Source organism: Parambassis ranga, chromosome 15 (assembly GCF_900634625.1).
Source record: "Parambassis ranga chromosome 15, fParRan2.1, whole genome shotgun sequence".
NCBI classification, from domain to species: Eukaryota; Metazoa; Chordata; class Actinopteri; family Ambassidae; genus Parambassis; species Parambassis ranga.
In genome coordinates, this window is record NC_041035.1 from 5,481,683 (window position 1) to 5,496,979 (window position 15,297).

At 45.6% G+C, this 15,297-nt stretch overlaps 1 protein-coding gene across 1 annotated transcript; it reads right to left on the reverse strand.

The window, feature by feature from the left end:
- Window positions 1-823: 823 nt before the first annotated feature.
- On the reverse strand, window positions 824-14,482 carry LOC114447437 (WD repeat-containing protein 92-like). Its single transcript, XM_028423691.1, has 4 exons — window positions 14,468-14,482; window positions 2,332-2,433; window positions 2,052-2,167; window positions 824-1,026 (listed from the first exon to the last, which is right to left on the reverse strand). The coding sequence occupies exons 2-4, from the start codon at window positions 2,372-2,374 to the stop codon at window positions 889-891; spliced, it is 297 nt and encodes a 98-aa protein (XP_028279492.1). The 5' UTR covers window positions 2,375-2,433; window positions 14,468-14,482; the 3' UTR covers window positions 824-888.
- Between the last annotated feature and the right edge of the window lie 815 nt (window positions 14,483-15,297).

A 15,297-nucleotide genomic window follows, 5' to 3' on the forward strand; every position in this document is an offset into this window, starting at 1 on the left:
CAGGTACAGGTTTTCAGTTTTTATTTTTTTTTCTGAATGCTTAAACACTAACAATGATTCTTATAGCACAATTTCTTAAACTATTAATAGTTATAGTATAAAAATCACTCACTGAGTTTGCAAAACTAAAAGCAAAAATGCTGCTTTACACTCAGTTTGCACTTGTAGCACACAATTTGCAATTGTATAAATATAATCCACTGCACAGCATCTTTTTGCTGAACTGTAAACACAACTCACTGCTTTACACACAATTTCCAAATGATCAACACACTCCTAGTAAAACTACACACATTGACTGGTATTTACACTATTTTGCCAACTGTCTGGCTACACTGTCACATGTGAGAACTGTTTTACATCATTAGTTCACTTTGCAATCAGCATGAGCTCTGTAAATAAGCCACAGGTAAGCTTCAGTGTGAAGAACAATGGAGGGAGAAGAAGATTGAGAAGAGTGAGAATTAGAGGAGGATGAGGACATGAGGAAGCAGGAGGAAGAGGAAGACGAAGACCAGGAGGAGAATTTAGAGGAAGAGGACGAGGAGGTGAAGAGGAAGGAGGAAGGGTAAGAAGAAATAGAATTACTGTCATCAGAGCTACAATAGTGGATCATGTGATCAGCCATGGAATGACCCTGAGGGAAGCTGGACAACGGGTTCAGCCTGAGCCGCTACACTGTAGCAAGCATCATAAGGACATATCGATGAGACTCGTTTAAGTTTTGTAGGTGTACCATACTCTAATGAGAAAAACAACAATACTGTACATGTAAAACTGGAACTGTTACTCCACAGAATTGCTCGACATCCAGCATCTGGAAGGAGGCATGTGAGGATATGGACCAGGCATCATGTCAGGCCTGGATACAGCACTCCAGGAGACATGTCAACCATGAGGGCGAAAGTACAAAATAACCAAAAACAACCACAAGGGCGAAAATGTCAGTCCATAAAACAAAACTACCACAAGGGTGAAAAAGTCCAGGTCCAGAGCAAGGATCAGCTGGGCAGTGTGGCTGGAGGCCTAACAAGGAGAACAAGGTTAGAACGAGAACTAGGAAACAGATAAGGTACAAGGCTGGTTGCTTGCGACTCAAGGTACGTGAAGAACTGGCACGGAAGTCAAGGGGAGAGGTGTTTAAGTACCCGCACTGAGGCAGAGGATTGGACAAGGTAAGTTGAGTCTAGCTCAACTCCGCCCAGCAGATCTCACGCACCCAGAAGGTAAGGCACAGGAGAAGAGCAGAGCAACAACAAAACAGAAAGCTCACCTGCTCTCCTGCTGTGGAGCAGGTGAGCAGCACCAAGTTCCTGGGTGTGCACATCACTGAGGACCTCTCCTGGACTAACAACACTGCATCACTGACCAAGAAGGCACAGCAGCGCCTCTACTTCCTCCGCAAGCTTAAAAGAGCCAGAGCCCCTCCCTCCATCCTGTGCACCTTCTACAGAGGGGCTGTTGAGAGCATCCTGTCCAGCTGCATCACTGTGTGGTACGGAGCCTGCACCGCCACCTGCAGGAAGACGCTTCATCGCATAGTGAGAGCAGCTGAGAGGATCACCCTCTCCCCTCCCTCCAAGACCTCTACGACAGCCGTCTCACCCGAAAGGCCCTCCGCATCACAAGAGACCCCACCCACCCTTCACACCGCTTCTTCAGTCTGCTGCCATCAGGAAAGAGACTGCGCAGCCTCCGGGCCAGGACCAGCAGACTGAGGGACAGCTTCATCCACCAGGCTGTCAGGAAGCTGAACTCTCTCCCTGCTGTGCCCCACTTTCTCCCCTTTCCCCTACATTTTTTTACACTTTATATTTATCTTAACTTTTTAGTTATATGTTATATGTTGCGGAGTGAAGAGTAACGCAATTTCGATTCTCTGTATGTCCAGCACATATAGCAGATTTGACAATAAAGCTGACTTTGACTTGACTTTGACTTATTGTGTTAGGGCACATTAGGGTGTATCATGCTGTCCACTTTCTCCAGATGTAGGTAATTTGTTCCTGTAAGGCTGCAAGAAAAGAAATAGGGGGAAAACTGAAGCTTACCCCATTTTTAATGTTGGTTTCCCACCGCAGAGACATGTTCCGCAGGTCAAACAGTTTGATGTCGCCATTGTCATAACCAGCACACACACAGCAATCCTGATCATTGAAGGCATGACCTAAAATAAATATGAAGTGTTAAACTTTGAAAAGATTCATGAAAATAGACTTACATGCACAATGTAGCTTTGTGGGCACATTTTCAATGGTATGGTGATTCATTTGCACAACCTGGTTGCAGTTATCAGTTTATGTACTGTTTCCTGAGGCATATTTTACCCACCAAATGCAACAGTCCAGCAATCCCTCTTGGTTTCTCCTTCCATAGGTTCCACGTTGGCTACAGGTGAGTCCTTCTGTCTAGGATCCCGCACCTTTACTGTCCCTGTAAAACCCAAAAGCAACTTAGATTTTAAACAGTGACTATAGGATCTACTTTTTGTATAATTATACAATTATATAATATAATTATAATGTATAATTTGTACATATGGTCTGTGACCTGTACATATGACCTGTGACAGCAACAGCTCTCTGCTGAACCAGCTGAATGACTTCTTTGGACGCTTTGAAGCACTCAACAGCACTCCTGCACAAAAAATCACATCCTCTCCCACTGACCAGGTATTTTCCCTGTCCCGAGCCAGCGTGAAGACATCTCTCAGCCAGATCAACGCACGCAAAGCTCCTGGTCCTGACAACATACCTGGCTGTGTGCTCAGAGACTATGCTGAGGAGCTCGCTGAGGTGTTTACAGACATCTTCAACATCTCACTGAGCCAGGCTGTTGTCCCCACCTGCTTCAAAGCCACCACGATCATCCCTGTGCCAAAGAAGTCCACCCCAGCCTGCTTCAGTGACTACCGTCCAGTAGCACTCACACCCATCATCATGAAGTGCTTTGAACAGTTAGTCATGAAACACATCAACACGGCCCTTCCTCCCTCCCTGGACCCCTTCCAGTTTGCATATCGGCCCAACTGGTCAACCAGTGATGCTGTTTCCACAGCACTCCACACAGCTCTCACCCACCTGGAAAATAAAGACTCATACGTTCGAATGCTGTTCATAGACTTCAGCTCAGCATTCAACACCATCATCCCACAGCAGCTCATCAACAAACTGGACCAGCTGGGGCTGAACTCCTTGCTGTGCAACTGGCTGCTGGACTTCCTCACCGGGAGACCTCAGACAGCGCGGGTCGGCAGAAACACATCCAGCACCATCACAATGAACACCGGGGCTCCCCAAGGATGTGTGCTGAGCCCCCTCCTCTTCACTCTGCTGACCCATGACTGCACGCCACCACACAACTCCAACATCTTTGTGAAGTTTGCGGATGACACAACTGTGGTGGGTCTCATCTCCGATGGAGATGAAACAAACTACAGGAATGAGGTGCACCTTCTGGCCGGGTGGTGCAGAGACCACAACCTCTCCCTGAATGTGGAGAAGACAAAGGAGAAGTTGTGGACTACAGGAGAGCACACAGTCAGCACACCCCTCTGACCATCGACGGTGCTGCCGTGGAGCAGGTGAGCAGCACCAAGTTCCTGGGTGTGCACATCACTGAGGACCTCTCCTGGACTAACAACACTGCATCACTGACCAAGAAGGCACAGCAGCGCCTCTACTTCCTCCGCAAGCTCAAAAGAGCCAGAGCCCCTCCCTCCATCCTGTGCACCTTCTACAGAGGGGCTGTTGAGAGCATCCTGTCCAGCTGCATCACTGTGTGGTACGGAGCCTGCACCGCCACCTGCAGGAAGATGCTTCATCGCATAGTGAGAGCAGCTGAGAGGATCACCCTCTCCCCTCCCTCCAAGACCTCTACGACAGCCGTCTCACCCGAAAGGCTCTCCGCATCACAGGAGACCCCACCCACCCTTCACACCGCTTCTTCAGTCTGCTGCCATCAGGAAAGAGACTGCGCAGCCTCCGGGCCAGGACCAGCAGACTGAGGGACAGCTTCATCCACCAGGCTGTCAGGAAGCTGAACTCTCTCCCTGCTGTGCCCCACTTTCTCCCCTTTCCCTGACACCACCCCCCCCACCCCTCCCCAAGATAGGAACTCTGTGTACCAGCCACTTTACCAAAGGAACTCTGTGCACCAGCCACTTTACCCTGTGCATTCTCTTGCACCTTAGTCATGTCATACCAGTCTCATATAAGCTGCTATAACTTAAACTATTCCTGGACTGTTTACATTATGCCAACTGAACTGTCTTGCACTATACATCTTTTGCACTCTCACTGCATTGCGCCTTCATTTTGTGCCTTGTATTTTGTGTGTGCCTCATTGTAGGTACATTTTTTTTACACTTTATATTTATCTTAAGTTTTTAGTTATATGTTGCGGAGTGAAGAGTAATGCAATTTCGATTCTCTGTATGTCCAGCACATATAGCAGATTTGACAATAAAGCTGACTTTGACTATTGTTTAAGCTTGTTTAACAAAATGATTTTAACTTGGAGTATTCTGCCTTTGTTTGAAAACTGTTGTGAACGTCTTAAAACTTAAATCCGCTGCCCCTAGAGGTGCCACAAATATACAGCAGTAACTTACAGTGGTATCTGATAGCTGAAATATTTTTTGTATTAAGAGAGTTATACCAAATCTGGTTGTATGCGTTTAAGCCAGTGATGTGCACTATACATTTATGTTGTGATTAAGTGTGAACATTGTGGAAATGACTTAAGTGAAGACTTGTTATCAGAATCAGAATGACTTTATTTATCCCTGAGGGGAAATTCTTTTTGATACAGACAGAAATTAAAGATAAATTGAAGTACGAAATTAAAACGTTTAAATACCTAGATAGCATTTAAATCTCTGAGTTGTATCTAAATAAGAACATATTTACTATATTAAAAACCTTTACATAGTAAAGAGCCTGACATGAATGTACCAGTATGGATGTACAGTGTCTGAGTGACTGTCACAGTTCAGAGTTCAGTAGTTTGATTGAGACAGGCAGGAATGACTTCCTGTGTCTCTCAGTGGTGCATTGTGGGAGTCGGAGTCTGTTGCTGAACGAGCTCCTGTAGCTGGTCAGCACAGTGTGGAGCGGGTGAGAGGGACGGTCCAGTATAGTTTTTACTTTGGACAACATCCTCCTCTGACACACCTCTGTCAGAGAGTCCAGTCCTCTCTCACAACATGGCCGCCTTCCTGATGAGTCTGTTGATGTCCCTCACCCTCAGACTGCTGCCCCAGACAACAGCACACATGATGGCACTGGCCACCACAGACTCATAGAACATCCTCAGCATCCTGCAGATGTTGAAGGACCTCAGCTGCCTCAGAAAGGCCCTTCCTGTAAACAGTGTCCACGTTCTTACTCCAGTCCAGTTTGTGGTCCAAGTATTCCCAGGTATTTGTACTCTACCTATGAGTTGTGACCTACAGATAATTTTAAGATATTTTTTGTTAATAAAAAAAAGAGGAACTAAGAGATAATACTAAAGACGGACACGGCCAACATCTCCTGACTCTACCTGCACAAAACAGGACATCGCACCAGCTGTGAGGCTTGTAACAAACTTGAATAGAACAAAAATGAGTGGATGTGTGGCAGTTCCAGGACAGCAGGTTGCACCTGGTACTAACCCACAACTCCACCTTGGGAATTTCACCCAAGGAATTAAAGTTTAGTGGTTTCCCCCATTTGGTTCTTAAATGAAAGGCACACTAGTTCATTGCACTGAAAGACTACAGAGAGGTTCCAGGTTAAAACAGTTTTATTAATGAGTTTGTTTGAATTGTATAGAGCTCAGCAACTGAAAAGACAAACTAACTAATCAAATGCCCAAAAGATCAAAATCAACCAAAATAAATTCATTTAAAAAAAAGAATAAATCAAACTAAACCATACTAACTGTAGTACAATAATATTTTAATCAAAACAACCAAAACAGAAACCCCAAAGAAGGAAGAAAACCCAAATGAAATAGCGCTAACAGCTAGCAGCTAACAGCTAGCAGCTAACAGCTAACAGTAGCCGGCGCTAGCCCATGCAAAGACGACAAGATGGGGCACGCCCGCAAAGCAGCAGCGGTGTCCACCACAGATACAGGAGTTCATTACTTCTCCGCAACCCCAAACCCGATCGTAAAATAAATTACAGCCATAAACAACAACGTGACCGCGATCAGTCTACCTGCACCGGTGACAGTAGAAGAGGAAGTGAGGCAACCAGGGAGCCGGGCCTGCATGCCAAGGAGACAAGAGAGGGAAGCCAAGCTGCGGTCTCCCTTTTAATAGGCTGCCCTCTAGTGTCCATTTGCCAAAAGGGACCCAAACAAGCCATGACCCTCCTCATCCTGCTATAGATGCTTTGCATTTAATGATGTGTCTGTAACAGTGTGTGTGTAACAGACTTTTGTGCATTTCTGTCATGTTTGTTGCACATTAATAAAATGTTTAGTTTAACAAGTAGTTCATTAAACCCACTTCTACACATTTAAACAGGTCCAGGGTTAAATATTGATCAGTTTTGGATAATGTTGATTTTTGAATGTGTGAAAACAACAGCTGCGACATTTGAATGTTGTGAGTCATCAAAGCCCGTGAGAGAGTCACACAGACACACAGAGCTGCAGAGATCCACAGCTCAGTCCAGCTGCAGCCTTCAGAGAGGTAAGAGCACTTTTCTTCAGCTGTAAAACTTGGTGTTTGTGAGGACATTTACTTTGCTGACAGGAGGATCTGTTCATTAGTCACACTGTGTGTAGTTACTGTGGCGGTTTTGAGCACGGGGAAACCGGGGGTCGCCCGGGGCGGCATCACACAGGGGGCGGCACGTTAAGATCATTAAACAACGCGGAAGTTTTGGGGCCAAACTGGACAGACAGCAGAGCTGAGAGACAGAGGACTGTGGTCTGATGCTGGACTGAGAGTTTAAGGCTGCGCGCTGTGTTTTTATAACGTCCATCCATGACGCTGCTCTGACTCCTCGGTTAGCGAACAAGTTAAGTCCATAAATAAGTCCGTCTTTCAGTGACAGGCTGATTAAACTAAAGTAAGAATACTGCTGACTGTCAGCTGGTTTTATGAGTTAAATTAAAACGTGGGAATGATTATTTTTCATCCATATTTATCATCCATCCTCTCTTCACTCGATGCCCACAGCCTGGACCATCACACAGGTTTCAAAATCACTAGTTGCACAAAGTGTTACAACCTTTTATGTTGCTTACAGAAATCTGAAAGCACTATCATTGCTAACAAAGAATTATATGTATGGATAAAATTATTCAATGTAGAACCGCCACTGGACTGACATGTCAGTGTGTTGCCGTGATGAGCAGATGTAAAAACACTTGTCCTCAGCTCTTCTTCTTTTGTTGCCTGTGTTTTTCATGGCTGCTGTTATAGTTTTTATGACGTGGTTTTATAGTTTTTCTCTTTATGTTTATTAACAGAGAGTCTTCGCTCACTGACAGGACAACACATCAGCAAGACAAATCTACAGTCAACACAGGATTTAACAGAATCTTTGTGGACTAAAAGACACCCTTGGATACCCTTGGACAGCACTATTTTGCATTTCTGCAAGTGCAGAGCAAAATGTCGATGAGAAAACTCTTTCCTGTTGGAGCCACTCTTGGCCCCTCTCACAGAATTGAGGCTTTTCTCGGTGAGGGTGCATTTGGTTGTGTAATCAAATGTTTTAACTCAGAAACCAACATGTCAGAAGCCGTTAAAGTTGCCACAGGGCAAGAAACTGTCCAACAAGCAACGGCTGAAATGAACATACTGAGGAGTCTCAGCCACCTGGATGCAGAGAGCTGCCACATCGTCAAGTTCAATGGACATTTCCTTCATAAGAAGGACATCTGCCTAAAATTTGAACTTTTGGACCAGAGTCTGCATGAATACCTGCGTGACCGACACTTCCAGGGTCTTCCACTCCTACAGGTCAGGACAGTTTTACATCAGCTGGCCACAGCTCTGCTCCACCTGCAGTCGGCTGAAGTCATACATGCGGATCTCAAGCCACAAAATATAATGGTTGTGAACCGTCAGGACGACCCCATCCAAGTGAAGATTATTGACTTTGGCTTTGCTCAGCCCACCTCTGAGACCAACTCTGACACCTATGTTCAGAGTCTTCCTTACACGGCCCCAGAGGTGCTTCTGGACGCTCCCTTCAACGAGGCCATTGACATGTGGACTCTGGGATTGATAGCCGTAGAACTGGCTGTTGGGCGTCCTCTGTACCCTGCACCTGATCCTTATAATATGCTTAAATATATAATAAGCACTCAGGGTCAGATACCAGACCACGTCCTTGACCGTGGGAGTCTTACCGAGGAGTATTTCCAGCCTCAAGATAACAGCAAACAGCGCTGGGCTCTCCGAAAACCAGAGGAGGTCTTCTTTTCAGAAGATTCTTCTGTCCACAACCGCTACTACTTCCTCCGCAGCCTTGACGACCTTGAGGCTCTGATGACACACCTGTCAGGAAGCCACCCTGATCAGCCTCATTTTGTTGATCTAGTTAAACGGATGTTGCACTTGGATGCCGATCAACGCATCAAACCTATGGAGGCGTTGAACCATCCATTTTTCACTGCCATCCACCCTGAGACCAACCAAGGTGTGGTAGGTGTCAATATGGAGGACCTCCAGGCCAGTGAGCAACCATCCTGCAGCCTGGTAGCAGCATCAGAGATTGTTCCAATTAGTGAACAAACGTCTGCTATCCCTTTGGTTGTGCTGTTCAACAATGACAAAGAAGATATCTCCACGGAGGTGTCAAACCAGCCAGACCAACCATTCATTGCTCCTGCAGACTCTTTGAGCTCTGAACCAGACACCAGCCATGACACTACAACCATCAGCATCAGCAACCAGCAGACCAGGGAGCAACTGTCCTGCAGAAATGAAGCAACACCAGAGATTGCTCCAAGCAGTGACCTAGAGTCAGTCATCTCCTTGACTCTAGGTCTCCATAGCAATACCAGAGAAGAAGCTGTTCTGGAGCAAAGCAACAAACATGTCTCCATAGAAATAGCAGAACACACTGATGCTTCGGATGAAGATCAGGTTGAGAATGGTGGATGCTTTTGGCACATCATAAGAAAAGTGATAGATGCCTTCCACTACTACTTCTGCTGACCAGCAACAACAAAACCCATGTAGATAAGTTCTAATTTTATTTTATTTTTATTTTTTATTTTTTCTTATTTTATATTTTTATTTTATAATAAGAATATGAATAAGAATAAGAATGACTCCAGACGACGTCGCTCCTCCCCGCTCTGCCAGAGGGCGGACTCCAGACGACGTCGCTCCTCCCCGCTCTGGTGGGGTTCCGCCCCCGGCTTCCTGTCCTGACCTTAGTGGTCCACCAATCCCGAGCCTCTGTTCCGGTCCTGGTGGGCCTCCCCTTCTAAGTCCTCGTCCTGATCACGGCGGTCCACCGTCCCCGAGCTCCAGCTGAGGGCTCTCCCAGACCCTGTTGGCCCCGACGCCGGTGGTTCTTCGCCTCTGGTCTCCAGTCCCGACGCCGGTGGTCCTCCCTCAGTTCTGGTTTCCTGTCCGGACCCCAGAGGGTCCTCGGCTCCGGTTTCCTGTCCGGACCCCGGAGGGTCCTCGGCTCTAGGTTCCAGCCCGGACCCCGGTGGGTCCTCCTCCTCGTCTCTACCGACCTTCTGCCCGGACCCCGGTGGGTCCTTCTCCTCGTCTCTGCCAATCCTCCGCCTGGACCCTGGAGGGTCCGCATCTTTGTCCTCGCTGGTCTTCTACCCAGACCCCGGAGGGTCCTCGGTTCTGGTTTCCTTTCCGGACCCCGGAGGGTCCTCGGCTCTGGGTTCAGTTAAGTCAGCTGGTTTTATGAGTTAAATTAAAAAGTGGGAATGATTATTTTTCATCCATATTTATCATTCATCCTCTCTTCACTCGATGCCCACAGCCTGGACCATCACACAGGTATCAAAAACACTAGTTGCCCAAAGTGTTACAACCTTTTATGTTGCTTACAGAAATCTGAAAGCACTATCATTGCTAACAAAGAATTATATTTATGGATAAAATGCAGTCCTACTGTAGTACAGTGAAATATTTTCGTTTTGTCTGAATAAGCAAGGACATATGTTTGATCCAGTAATGCTCTAGTGTACATGGCTTATGTTAGTTTAATTTAAAAACAAAAGACAATGGGGAATTTATTTCTTATACCTATTTCTCATCATATTTTCCATTTTGCAGGCAGCCCGGACCCCGGTGGGTCCTCTGCTCCAGCGCCAGTCTCCAGCCCGGACCCTAGAGGGTCCCCTGCTCCAGCGCCGGTTTCCAGCCCGGACCCTGGTGGGTCCTTCTCCTCGTCTCTGCCGATTCTCCGCCCGGACCCTGGAGGGTCCGCATCTTTGTCCTCGCTGGTCTTCTGCCCGGACCCCGGAGGGTCCTCGGCTCTGGGTTCCAGCCCGGACCCCGGTGGGTCCTCTGCTCCAGCGCCAGTCTCCAGCCCGGACCCTAGAAGGTCCCCTGCTCCAGCGCCGGTTTCCAGCCCGGACCCCGGTGGGTCCTCCTCCTCGTCTCTGCCCCAGAGGGTCCACTGTCTCGTCCTCACTGGTCTTCTGCCCGGACCCCGGAGGGTCCACGTCTCCATTCCTGGTGGTCTTCCGACCGGACCCTGGAGGGTCCGTGTCTCCATCTCTGCTGGTCTTCCGACCGGACCCTGCGAGGCCCGTGACTCTGCCTCCACTGGCCTTTTGCCCTTCTCCCTGCCTCTGTTGGGCATCTGTCAGGACCCAGAAGGTCCCAGACCCCTGACTCTTTTGGCCCCCTGGCCAGTTTGACTCTGTGGCCTCTGGCCATTTCTGAAAGTCGTCGTCCTCCTGAACTTTTGCCCGTTGGGTCTCCCTTGTTTAAACTCTGGTTGCTGTTATTTTGTTTTGTCCCTCCTCCGGTCCTTCCCCCACCCTCCCGGCTTGGTTTGGACTCTTCTGCTTCGTCTGGAAGCCGTCCCTTGAGGGGGAGGTACTGTCATGAGCCGGTGTTCTGATCATCATCATCATTGTTTTGTAGTCATTTTGCTTTTGCCTGTCATTTTTAGATTGATTCCTTCCTCTTATTTTATTATTATTTAGCATCTTCTCTCTTCTTGTCTCCTCTTGTCTTCCCTGCTGTTCCTCCTCCCTCCTGTTCTCTGCACCTCAGTCCTTCCCTCTCTCCTCCTCTAGCCTCCTCCCTGATTATCAGCTCCTCCCTGATTGTGTTCACCTGTGTCTCACCCTCCTTATTTAAGCCTTGTGTTTTCCTTTGTCTTCGTCGGATCATTGTGTTTGTCGTCCCCGTGTGCTGTACTCCGTTGTTCCTCCATGCTCCTCTGGTTACCCTTGAGTTATTTTTCCCTGGTATTTATTTTAAGAACTCTAGTTTGCCTTTTGGACTTGGCTTCAGTTTTTTAGGAGCTCACCTTTTGTTCACCTCCTCATCTGTATTTAGTTGTTTTGCTAGAATAAATCTCCCTTTTGTTCCACTTTGATTTTGTCTGCGTTTGGGTCCTTAAACACTCCACATGACAGTTTCTTTTTTATTGTTTTATTGAACATACATTTTTATTGGCTATTTGATGGTTTAGATTTCAAAATGATTTGAATTAATATTCAGTTGAACTGAAGGGGGGGGGGGGTCAAAACTAAGCTCAAATCATGAGGAGATATTTAAAATAATCATCTGTTTGCTGCTTTCAGTAGGTGTACACATGCACAAATTTGACTTGGAATTCCAAAACGTACACAATTTACTTGTTTTGTTTAGTTGACAGAGAGTTTTTTCCCAAAGTTCAACCAAGTGTGGTATATAATACCGTAATATATAAAAAACAAAATTCACTTGATCATCCACCAGACTCAGTCAACAGCACATTCTAAAATGTTTCCAAGGTTTTTAAGAGGAAACATGTGGAATAAAAATAACTAGAATGTACAGTTCTTAGAGAAACTGCAGTGTGATCACTGAAACCCTTTCACAGCTTGCTTGGACATGAGCTATGGCTACCAAAACATATTTGTCACATGTTAGCATGTGTGTTGCTTTAAGCCCGTGTCAGCACACAGGTCTGATGAAAGTTAAACAATGGGTCCAAAAATCAAGGTTTAAACTCAGAGACTTAGAATTTGACACCAGGGCCTCACACAAAGTACGAAAACATGCAGCTATAAAGCACAAGTGCCTTCTTCAGTTCTGCTACTGTTCTGGTGTGGAGGAGCACTCACATGCTTTGATGTGTCACAATAGAACACCACACAGGTGTTATTATACTGCACACAGAGGCCTGGTATCTTACAGAATGTCACTCTGTCCACTCAGCCAATCGCCAGTCTGGACTGGAGCCCTGACAAGCAGGGCCTGTGTGTGCGTTCAGGTTTTGACCAGTCGGTCCGTGTACTCATCACCACCAAACTCAATGTGCTGTGAAGAGGTAGGCTGCAGCAATGGTTCATTTGTAGGAAATGAGACACATAGCCTCTGGCTTAGAATAATTGGGGATCAAGCTTTCATGTCTTTCTGATTTATGTTGCTGTTTTTGCAGAAGGCTCACTTAAAACACCTGGTTTTCGTTGCACTGTTGATGAACATTGTGCTATTGTTAATAATGTATTTTTTATACATTGTATTGAGAACCTTGCGTTTTCAAATTAAATGTGCTTTTGGAGAAAAAATATACTTCTCACTACTTTTTCCCTCTGTGGGCCCAATCTTAAGTCCTAATCTTAAGCTGGTGGGTAACATATCCAGCATTTGAACCTGAAGAAGTCCTGCAGCTCATCAACATCCACCTGTCCTTTATATCTTTGTTATTGATATGAGTTTATATGTGCATTTAATTCAGCTTCAGTACAGATATAGATCAGTTGAAATGTAATCTCCATGTTAAGAAAGGGGGATGTAGTATATAGTGCCGCGCATTGATATATGCGACATGCATTAGGTGTAGAGCGTGGAGCGTTGGTTGTTAACTGTAGCTGGATGTTTGCTGGTAATAAAAAGAATGAACTCCGACTGGAGAAGCTGCCTCCCAATCTTCATTTATGGACTCCATAGCAAGATGAGAAAACTGTAACGACTGATCAACGAGGGAGATCCAGATGCAGGTTTTCAGTTTTTACTTTTTTTCTGAATGCTTAAACACTAACAATGATTCTTATAGCACAATTTCTAAAACTATTAATAGTTATAGCAAAATCATTCACTGAGTTTGCAAAACTAAAAGCAAAAATGCTGCTTTACACTCAGTTTGCACTTTTGTAACACACAATTTGCAATTGTATAAATATAATCCACTTCACAGCATCTTTTTGCTGAACTGTAAACACAACTCACTGCTTTACACACAACTTCCAAATGATCAACACACTCCTAGTAAAAATACACACATTTATGTCTGGTATTTACACTATTTTGCCAACTGTCTGGCTACACTGTCACATGTGAGAACTGTTTTACATCATTAGTTCACTTTGCAATCAGCATGAGCTCTGTAAATAAGACACAGGTAAGCTTCAGTGTGGAGAACAATGGAGGGAGAAGAAGACTGAGAAGAGTGAGAATTAGAGGAGGATGAGGACATGAGGAAGAAGGAGGAAGAGGAGGAAGACGAAGACTAGGAGGAGAATTTAGAGGAAGAGGACGAGGAGGTGAAGAGGAAGGAGGAAGGGTAAGAAGAAATAGAATTACTGATGTTATCAGAGCTACAATAGTGGATCATGTGATCAACCATGGAATGACCCTGAGGGAAGCTGGACAACGGGTTCAGCCTGAGCCGCTACACTGTAGCAAGCATCATAAGGACATATTGATGAGACTCGGTTAGTACAGTTCCCTCACACTAAGTTTTGTAGGTGTACCATACTCTAATGAGAAAAACAACAATACTGTACATGTAAAACTGAAACTGTTACTCCACAGAATTGCTCGACATCCAGCATCTGGAAGGAGGCATGCGAGGATATGGACCAGGCATCATGTCAGGCCTGGATACGGCACTCCAGGAGACATGTTCCCCGGTGCCTTGGACTAGAAGACATTGTATGTGATGTTGTTGAAATTCTGTGGCCGGACCCAGAGAGACGACAAGACTGATTTTCTCTCTCTCTCTCTCTTTCAGTGAAACTGTATGTTTTCTTGTGTTTGTGTTGATGTGTGTGAATAAACATTCATACTTGAAATTTGAATCCCTGTGTTTCTAGAACTATTTATGACAAAAGTTTGACCTCACATCCTCCGTTTTGCACAAACAGCCAATAGTTACAGAAATGTGCTTAAGCAATCAGAAAAAACTGTAATAAAGAAAATCAACCATGAGGGCGAAAGTACAAAATAACCAAAAACAACCACAAGGGCGAAAATGTCAGTCCATAAAACAAAACTACCACAAGGGTGAAAAATGTTAGGTCAAAATAACTCTACCTCTAGGGCGAGACAAAGTCCAGGTCCAGAGCAAGGATCAGCTGGCCGGTGTGGCTGGAGGCCGACCAAGGAGAACAAGGTTAGAACAAGAACTAGGAAACGGACAAGGAACAAGGCTGGTTGCTTACGACTCGAGGTACGTGAAGAACTGGCACGGAAGTCAAGGGAAGAGGTGTTTAAGTACCAGCACGGAGGCAGAGGATTGGACAAGGTAAGTTGAGTCTAGCTCAACTCCGCCCAGCACATCTCACGCACCTGGAAGGTAAGGCACAGGAGAGGAGCAGAGCAACAACAAAACAGAAAGGAACCACTAGGGGCATCAGGCCTCTCACCACATCACAAAAACATTTAAAAGATAAGAAAAAGTTTTTTTCTTCCTAGTTTTCAAGTGGATTTCAAACGTTTCGGAATAAATTCCAACATCTGCAAGGATGTCAGCTCCACTATCAAAGCCTCAGATTATTGCGCATATTCAAAAGAGTTTAAACTACACGGTTTTTGATTGTAAGTGGATTCCCACCAGCGCAAAGTTTGTCTGCCTGGACCGGAGTCATACAAATATACGAAGTGCAGCATGGAAACGCTCAGCTTATCAAAGAGGTACATTAACATTTTATTGTGTTTGCTTTTGTCTTTTTTCATTCGTAAAACAATATTAACGACTTATCTAAGGGTTACTTGTGTATATAATCCTTTTTATATTTATTAATTTATTGATATTTTTTATGTGTAAAATGTGGATTTCAAAGACTTCAGGAGAGCACACAGTCAGCACACCCCTCTGACCAACGACGGTGCTGCTGTGGAGCAGGTGAGCAGCACCAAGTTCC

Coding starts and splice junctions, on each gene's coding strand:
- LOC114447437 (XM_028423691.1), bottom strand. CDS start 2,374: ATGGAAGGAGAAACCAAGAGGGATTGCTGGACTGTTGCATTTG. Junction 2,168..2,331: donor TTGCTGGACTGTTGCATTTG/GTGGGTAAAATA, acceptor TATTTATTTTAG/GTCATGCCTTCAATGATCAG. Junction 1,027..2,051: donor AAACCAACATTAAAAATGGG/GTAAGCTTCAGT, acceptor TCTCCTTGTTAG/GCCTCCAGCCACACTGCCCA.